The 9331-nt window shown below is 38.9% G+C and overlaps 1 protein-coding gene across 1 annotated transcript; it reads right to left on the bottom strand.

Annotated features, from left to right (window-relative positions):
- Positions 1-3302: 3302 nt before the first annotated feature.
- On the bottom strand, positions 3303-7110 carry LOC132611964 (uncharacterized). The gene is made up of 6 exons (XM_060326317.1): positions 7014-7110; positions 5390-5571; positions 4608-5321; positions 4139-4517; positions 3693-3898; positions 3303-3563 (listed from the first exon to the last, which is right to left on the bottom strand). The coding sequence occupies exons 1-6, from the start codon at positions 7108-7110 to the stop codon at positions 3303-3305; spliced, it is 1839 nt and encodes a 612-aa protein (XP_060182300.1).
- Positions 7111-9331: the final 2221 nt, after the last annotated feature.

The following is a 9331-nucleotide window of genomic DNA, read 5'->3' as shown; positions in this document are numbered from 1 at the left end:
GCTGTGGAATTGAGTTTGGTTCAAAACCTCTTTTTTGCATTAAGCTGAATTCAACATAACATGTCTTTGAGAACTGTGTTTAAGCTTTATGATAGCTAATATAAGCCCTTATGTTCTGGAACCTGTAAAAGTATTCACCTGCTCTGTTTTAGCATAAACAATCTTCATATGATATAGTTGTCTAAACTTCACTTGACTTTAAGCATGGAAATCTGTCCAGTGTGTTTTGACACATAGTGTAATGAAGACCTGGGTGGATTTTAAAAACTAAAAGAGGACTAAGGCTTTAATACTAGAGTAGTTTGCTTGATTACTTGTATGTGCTTGGTGAATGAGCCTAAAATTGAATTAGTATCCTATTGAGGCATGACCATGCCAATACTGGAAGTTCTTGGACTCATCTGTGCTTGCCTATCTTTAAATTCAAACTTAATGGGACCTTGACTAAACCAAATGCATAGATGATTGGAATAAGAAACTGTTTTGAATCACTTATCTTTTTTTGTGTGTGTGTCTCATGGGACATTGAGTGTTGACTGTTTAGTTGCCACTGATGTAAATAGTTGTGAATGATTGAGGGTTTTTTTTTTCTTTTGCTATTTCTGTGCTTGTATTTAATTTAGATAAGACAAAGACTTTGATATATGCATATATACCTCTATTTTACACTTAATATACATTGGTAGGGAGAGTTAGTTAGCCATTAAGGATTAAGCTTAAGTCCTCCCTGGTGTCTGCCATGTCTGGGGTTCGTGAAACCCCTTGCATCTTGTGCGACATCGGGAATACGAGGGTAAAAGCTTTCTTTCATTGGCTACTCTATATCCCTATAAGTGTATAAATAGGTGTATATGGACAATATATGAAAATATATCCATATGACTTTGACTTATTTAAGATAAATTAGGTCTATCTTTTAAGGTTTTTAATCCTTAGCCTCAATTTGATTCAGTTATGCAGCCTATATTCAGCCTACTTTATTTATACTTTGATATACTTGTCTAAAATTGGATGTTAATTTTGTACTCTATGTGTTATGTGTGCAAAACACTCTCCTGCATTGCTGGGTAATTTCATCTACCAAAATGGGAATTGGGCCAAGGCCCAGTTCCAAATTCAGATCGAGTCCTATTGGAAGTTGAAAGGAAAGCAAATATTTTGTTGAAGGCCCAGCTATGGGTGAAAATAGCCTAATGGGTCTTTGGTAGCCCATTAGTGAAAAATCTCTTTCCCTTCTATTATTTGATTGTCTGTACAAATGTAAATTAAACCTCATTATTAGTGAAACCCTTGTGTATGTTAGGATTTAGGAAAAACAACTTAGTAATTTAGGCAATGTCGTAAAAAACAAATCAGCTTTTTCTTTAAAAAAAAAAAAAAAAAAACACAAGAGATTTTAGCTAACCTTCTTTTCAAAATGTCACGGCTTAAGAGTAGTAACCAAAAGGGGTCTTACCTAATTTAAGTATTTTTAAGTCTAAAAAAGGAGTTGAATACTCCTTTCAAAACAGAATGATCGTATTGTTCTAAGTCTGAAATTGTTACGAGTTTTATATCGGTAAAAACTGAACTTTGAAACATATTCACTAAATTTGATAAATTGAGAAAAATGATTTCTGGGAATTCAGTATATTTAAAGAGGAATTAACTTAAACATTGTGGACGTTGACAAATTGGGACCATTTGACTTGAAAACTTGCACACCTTTTTTCTGGAAAATAAATTGGGCGTGGAAGCCCGTGAGAATAGTTGGACTAAAAAAATGGAATTGCATTTTGGGCCAAGAGTATTTGGATTGGGTAACGACGATGAAATGAACTTGGACCTAGAATATACTTGACCTATGGGCTTCAAATGATTAAAATTGGACTTAATATAATTTGTAACTTTTTCTATATATATGTATAAAACGGGAATATATCTCATATTTTGTATATATATGTAAAATAAAACCCGTAAGTACTAAACTAATTTTGTTAAGACTAGAATAGTAGCGACTCTACTTGGGAGAAATCCCGAGTGTGTCCTAGTCCGGCAATAAAGTGAGTTGAACACTTGAGCGGATTTTTCTAAACCAAAACCTTTTTTTAATTAAATTATGCCCATACAGGATTTTTATTAATGTGCAAAAAATTAAAATCTTAAAGGGCCAACCCAAAAATCGGGTCAGGCCCAAAATAACGCATGACCAAACAAATGAAAATTGTGTACTTTCTTAATTTGAACCCTATTTCTTTGGTGACTTCTTTCTTTCTTTCTCCAAGCTGCTCTTTGTACCTTGTCGCCGGTGTTGGTGTGAAGATGATGATGATACCAAATGATGTTGGTCTGATGGTTTATTTCTGATTCGCACCTCCAGATATGGAGTTCTTCATCGTCTCGCCTCGCCCTCTTCAGGTAAAACTTCAAATCCCTAAATCTGCTCAATTTCTTACTTACCTGTTGTCATTGACGCTTAATTTCCTTGTCCTTGCTATGCATGTACCAATTTGAAACCCTCTCTGTGTCGAATTCCTTTCTATACTCCATGTACCTGTATCGAGCTGAGCTTAAAAGTAGCTTCGATTTGTGCTTCTTCAGATATTCTCCTCTTTTCCAAAATCTTGTTTTATCTTTGCCCGACTGACCCCCTTTCCCATATTCCTTCTCATAGAACAAAACTTGTAGATTTGATTTCTGTCCATTAGGCTGAGCATCTATAGATGCTAATACCACCAATCAAAAATCCATCTTGTCTGCTTGGTTGGTGCTAGTGAAGGAAAATCTGTTATCCTGTTCTTGAGTGCAAAATTTATGTTGCTGATGTTGCCTTGTACTGTTATACCCTATTTGTTGTTCTTTGGTATTTTGGTGCCTAGTATAGAAACCTCCTCTGTTGCTTGTTGTTGGTGCTTTGACACATATATGTTTCCATGTATTATTTATATGCACTTGATTCCTCCTAGTAATGTATACCTGCAAAAAAGAACACAAAATTAGTGAAAAATACCACCATGCTCTTCTCCCTAAGGATTTGAGCATGATGATATAACCTATTTCCCCATTAATCTGCTTTGTTTCTCCCAGTTGTTCGGTATTGTGCCTCCTCATTTGTGAACTTTAATCCTTAGGTACGGAATTTGAGACTTATCACCGTTGATAATCTTCCTCTGTTCCACTCCTAACTCCATGAAACTTCCACATTGCGCTGGTCCCTTATCTAAGGCCAAATTAGCTAAAGAGTCAACTAACTTATTACCTTCTCGCAGAATATGATCAAATTGGACCTGTTTCCTAGCCATCAGCTCTTTAATAGTTTCAATTCATCCTACAATGCTCCATGGTGGTTTCCACTCTTCTTTTAGAACCTTTTGAACCATCTGAAAATCAGTCATTATAATGTGGTCCAGATGTTGATGATGACACCATTTAATAGCCTCTAGGATTGCCAATGCTTCTGCTTCAGTATTTGTTGTATATCCAACCTGTGCATAGACTAAATCCCCTCTTTCATTTCTGACCCCAAAGCCATATGCCCCTCTACCAGGATTGCCTCTTGATGCACCATCAGTGTTGCATAAGACCTAACCCTGTGGTGGAGGCTGCCACAACACTTTAGTAACTTTCAGCCTTGGCTTGTAGCCTTTCATACCTTGAATCAACTCCCTCTAACTATTATGAATATTAGTCATAGAAGGATTTCTATATTGCACCAGTCTCTGAATAGTCAGAAACACTTGATAAATGCATCTTTCAACTGATCTCCTTTTGTCATCATTAATTGCATTCCTCCTTTTCCACAATTCCCACATCACCACTGCTGGTATAACTTGGAAGATTGGCTTTAATATGTCATTGCTAGACAAAGTCCACCATTTGGTTATTATTTGCTGCAATTGCAGTCCTTCAAAATTCAGCCCTGCACACGAACCAAATTAAGCCCAAGTCTTGTATGCTGCATATGATTTAGCAAAAAGGTGTTGTATTATTTCCTCCCCGGGATTTAAACAACACCAGCATCTAGATGCTAAATTAATAGTCATCCTTTTCAGCACATCATCTATTGGAATTTTAAATTTCCAACATCTCCAAATAAAAAAAGAGATCTTGAAAGGCAGGCCTTTTATCCAAATATGCTTGTACACCTCCTGTTCTTGACCTCTTAGCCTTAAATATTCCCATGATGACTTCACAGAGAACTCTCCTCTTGTATCAAGTAACCACCAAGGGTTGTCCATCCTTTTTTCTGCATGAGGAGGGATTATAGTGCTTGTGACATGCTGTACAATCTCTTCAGATAACACTTCTCTAAGCTTGTCAACATCCCATCTTCCGTCAGCCACCATATCTTTCACATTTTCAAACCTTTCATCATAAACATCATTGCCAGTAACATAGTAAAGAGCTCCCAACCCTGTCCAATTGTCATACCAAAACTGAGCATCTCCCATCTTCACTTGCCACCAAATGTGTTGCTCTATGAGGTCCCTTGCTTGCAACATTTTTCTTCCAAGTTTGTGTTCCATACTTCCACTGCACTATCACAGGATGTATCTTTTTGCTATATCTGTTACTCATGTAAGAACTCCATAAGAAAGGTAGAGTTCTAAAATTCCACCAGATCTTACAATATAGGGCCATAGATACATCATGCATAGATCTAAATCTAATTCCCCTTCCTTTTCTGGTATGCACATCTTGATCCAAGAAATCCAATGCCTGCTCTTTCCCCCAATAGTGTTACTCCAAAAGAATTCAGCAAACATTTTATGCATTTGCTTAATCACACTATCTGGGGGATTCATTGCAGATAATAGATGAATAGACATTCCTTGCAAAACATGTTTGATTAGAACAGTTCTTCCTCCAAAAGATAACATCTTCCCCTTCCAAGATTGAAGTCTATTCATAATCTTCATCAGCGTAGAGTTATAATATTCTTTCCTCCTCTTACTGTAGAATATTGGACAACCCAAGTATGTGAAAGGAAAATCTTTCCTTCCTATCCCTGTAACAACCTCAACAGTTACCTTGATGTCCCCTGTTAAATTGTGATGTAGGTACACAACACTCTTCTCCTTATTAATCTTTTGCCCAGAAGTTTTTTCATACTTCCGTAATACTTCCATGATTAATTGCAATGACATTACATCATCTGAAGTGAATATAATCATATCATCTGCATATGCCAAATGATTGATCTTGAGACTCCTTCTTGGCATTCCAAAACCTCTAAATTGAGGAATTTGATGCAATCTATTCAAATTTCTTGTCAACACCTCTACAGCCAAAATAAACAAAGTAGGGGATAAAGGATCCCATTGCTTGACCCCTCTTGAAGACTGGAAAAAACTTTGTTGTTAACCATTAAAGAGCAATGAATACCAGTTCTTACTAATTATCCTAATACCATGTCAACCAATCTTTCAGAAAAACCCATTCTTTTCAGCACCATTGTTAGAAACAGCCATGAAACCCTATCATAAGCCTTAGTCATATCCAATTTCATTACCACATTGGCTGTTCTAGTTCTCAATCTTATGTCAACAATGATTTCTTGAGTAAGTAGCACATTTTCCACTATACTCCTACCTATCACAACTAAACCAAAACCCCTTTTTATAAAGGGAACTTTTTGCCGAATGTTTTCTCGAAAGTTACGATGTGAATAAAAGTGACATTTTTGCGGAAAACTAAATACTTTTAAACAATTAAATACATTATGAAGCTCATAGGTCAACTGTATTCTACGGATCCTTAATAATAGGGTGCTTAAAACCTTCCCTAGGGATCACCAGAACCCTTACCTCGAACTTTGGTCCAAAAGATTTTTACTTATTTGCAAAAATATTTAAACCTGGTTTTTCTAGTTTTCCATAATAAATTAGGTGGCGACTCCAAAAATAATAAAATCCGATTAGAGCACCAACAACCTTGTAGTAACCTTTATGCACCCGCGTAAAAGCGAACCATAATAGATGGAGACTCTGTTGGGGATTTTCTTGGTTCTAACCATAAGGGTTTCAATATAATGTGATTTTTGTTGCATTTATTTATTTGCCTATGTGTTTAGATTCCACAATTTTGAATTGTCATTCATATCATATCATAAACTCTGCCACTCTTGGAAAAAAGCATGGGTTCAAAGGGGACACGCGGGATCGCGGGCTAGCCTTCACTAAAAAACCCGAAACACCCTTTCTTTCGAACACGTTGAATGTTAAGTTGGTGTGCAGTCACTCAACGGCCGACTACGGTTCACCCGAGTAGTCCGCTCGGGTCCAAGGTCAAATTGAAAAAACCCACTCTTGCATAAGCCTAAGATAAAGTTAAGCCAAATCCAAATGAGAAGTAGACTGGGTGGTTTGGATATTTTAGACGTATCCAAACCCGATAAGGAGACTACCCCGTGTCATGTACGGTCTATGACCCCAAAAACACCGCATATCATATTATGTGCTATTTGGAAACGTTTAAATGTGCCTATGAATGAAACAATTGCCTAAGTGGGGAGGGGGGGAATTCACCTTGGGTTTTTTTTTTGTAGATGTCGATCAATTTTAGTTTTGATATGGTCCTGACTACACCTGAGTTGCTGCGGATTTGGTAGGGCCAAATGTCCCCAGAAGAGAAAAGGGGAATTTCTTGTCATTTAGGAAATTTGATATCCATCATGACTATTACCAATTGGAAGGAACTGATAGAAGTAATTACCGGATTCTGGGATAGGGATCGAATGGTTTTCAGATTTGGGGATGACATTGAAATGACACTAACACTAGAGGAGCTTAGGGATGTAATGACTACTGTGGGCTCGGGATTGAAAAGTAGAAAGAGACCCGACCAAAATGCTTTGATCCCGAAAAAACACACCCACTCCCAAATTTGGTGGATGCTTTCTTTAAACTACGCCAATGGGGCCAGTGTCCCCACCACACCCTTTAGAGAGTTGTACAGAAGGTTTGGAAGCCCGGATGGATTTGCGGAGCGTCTCGGGGAATTCAAGACTTATGTCGACTAGACGGCCACCAAACCCTTGGCTTTTGCCATTTGCTTTTTGGGAACTATGGTCTTTCCCAATGATTGGTCCTTAGCCATAGATGCCCCAGTCATTTCAGTCACCCGTGCCATCTTCTACGGCATAAACCAAATACTTTGATATAACCCCAATCATATTAGCCGGTTTGTATCGAGCCCTGAGTCTCGGCCAGAATCATTAAAAATACTTCCAAGGTTGTAATTTACTCATGCAATGGTGGATCCTCAAACACATGGTCAAGGTTAGGGGTGAACAACACTTAAGTAAGCCGGCTGAAAGGGACGGTCTTCAGAATTTTCGCCCGAACTTCGGAGAGAAAAATAGACAAAGTTGGACATTCACCTTCTCCAGATTGAAGGAAGAAAGCATTCAATGGATGTTCAATGACTTCGTAACCACTGAAGTGGTAGTTAAGGGGAAAAAGTGTTCATTTTTTCCACTTATGGGAATTCGAGGATTCGCCTTTATGCTCCTGCCCGGGTTCTGAGACAATTTGGGAGAATCCAAGTCGTACCCTAGATTGGAGGCATGGGAGATTTCATTATTGACTATGACATTGATAGACCACCGAGGCTTTGGATTGTGTCCGAGAATTGAAGGGTCACATAATTTGGGGTCTCAATACCTTAGCCGAAGATAGGTTTCGCCCGGGTCGTGTCGTAGAATATAAGGATTGGTTGAGGGCCGATTTGCAAGGCACACTTCCTCCTAGGCCGATTCTTTACAGCTGTGTCCAAGATAAGGATTTGCAAGCCGAGATCCGAGCCCTTTTGATTCAAAGGAGAGCTGACGACAGAGATGCTAAGTATTTGGAGAAAATTGAGCATGACAAGGCCGTCATAGAGAGTCTGAGGCATGAGTTAGAGCTTACTAATGATTGTTTGGTTGAGCTAGATGACCGAATAAAGAAGATTTTAGACGATGTCGCTTCTCTGACCTTCACACAGAAAGGGTTTCTTATGGAGGCGACTTTGACATCAGCCCATCTTCATATCCAGACTACCCTTCGGAAAGCAAAGAAAGCCAAGACTAATAGGGATCGAGCTTTATCATCCACTACTGGGGAACGCTTCTATTGATTTATTTTATGCATTGTCTTTACTATATCTTTTGTACCCCTATGGGGAAGAATATCATTTTAATGATTATGGAGTAATGGTTTGATTCAAATGGCACATTTATGTTTCAAACGATTAGTATGCTTAAGAACGCGCATAGTGTAATCTTATGAACTGCTTTGTGTGGCTTTATTTTCTTCCATATGTTTCGTGTATATGCTCAATTGGTCTCGAATACTGTCCACTCATCCAAAGAAAAACAATGAACAAAAAATACACGTACTGAGTCTAACGATTTTCTCAGAACCTGAAGATGAACAACAAGACTGCACCTGAGCTTGAGGTCCTGAGGAAGAATGAGGTTTCGCTGGGCCGGAAGATTCAAGATCTCGAAAACCAAATCCGAGCTGTAAAAGTCAAGATTAAGGAGGCGCATGAGTTGATGGATTCGGCGGAAAGCCGGCTTGAAAAACCTGTCGAACCTCAAGGAGAAAATATCCTGGACAAAGGAAAAGAAATTCTTCTCGAGTACATTCCAAAAGTGGAAGAGTCCGAGGAATAAGAAATGGAGTCGGACCCATAGGAGCCCCACATGGCTATCAAAGGAGGCTGCCTTCGCTGCACCCTCAAGCATAAAAAAAAACCTCTACTGCACCGTCGAGTCCCAAAGGGGAAGGAGCTTCTGCTGCGTTATCAAGCCCTAGGGAGGAGCGCATGGAGAAAATGGAGTATGCTCGACCAGCTTCACCCGAATGGTGGGCTATTACGGTCAAGGCATTAGATTGTCCCTACCGAGTCTCGCCTAAGTAGGTTACGAATGAGGAAATGATGATCAAGTTCTGAAGCAAAGGAATAGCCAGTGTTTGCTTCGACAAGTTGCCACCCTGCCCTCTGATATTCGCACATAATAGATGCCCTTATCAACAGGATCAGGTAGGGCATATCCTCTGTCACGACCCAACCGGAGGGCCGCGACGAGCACCTGGTGCTAGCCCACCCGGGCACCCCTTAGCGTATCTTTACCCCTACATCTAGGTGAGCCACATATTAAGACATACATTTCCATTCATCAATCATACTAGTCCCATCGGACAACAATACCTTTATATCATCATTGGCATCTATGCCCATATCAATGTGTATAAGCCGACGAGGCTAAAAAAAATGATGTATAAAATATAGGACGACAAGGCCAAACACTCCTAACCATATACACATGTCTACGAGCCTCTAAGGAGAGTATGTCATATCATAT

This window comes from Lycium barbarum, chromosome 9, assembly GCF_019175385.1.
Source record: "Lycium barbarum isolate Lr01 chromosome 9, ASM1917538v2, whole genome shotgun sequence".
Lineage (NCBI taxonomy): Eukaryota > Viridiplantae > Streptophyta > Magnoliopsida > Solanales > Solanaceae > Lycium > Lycium barbarum.
Note: the sequence above shows the minus strand (reverse complement) of the source record. Positions and strands in the feature narration are given on the sequence as shown.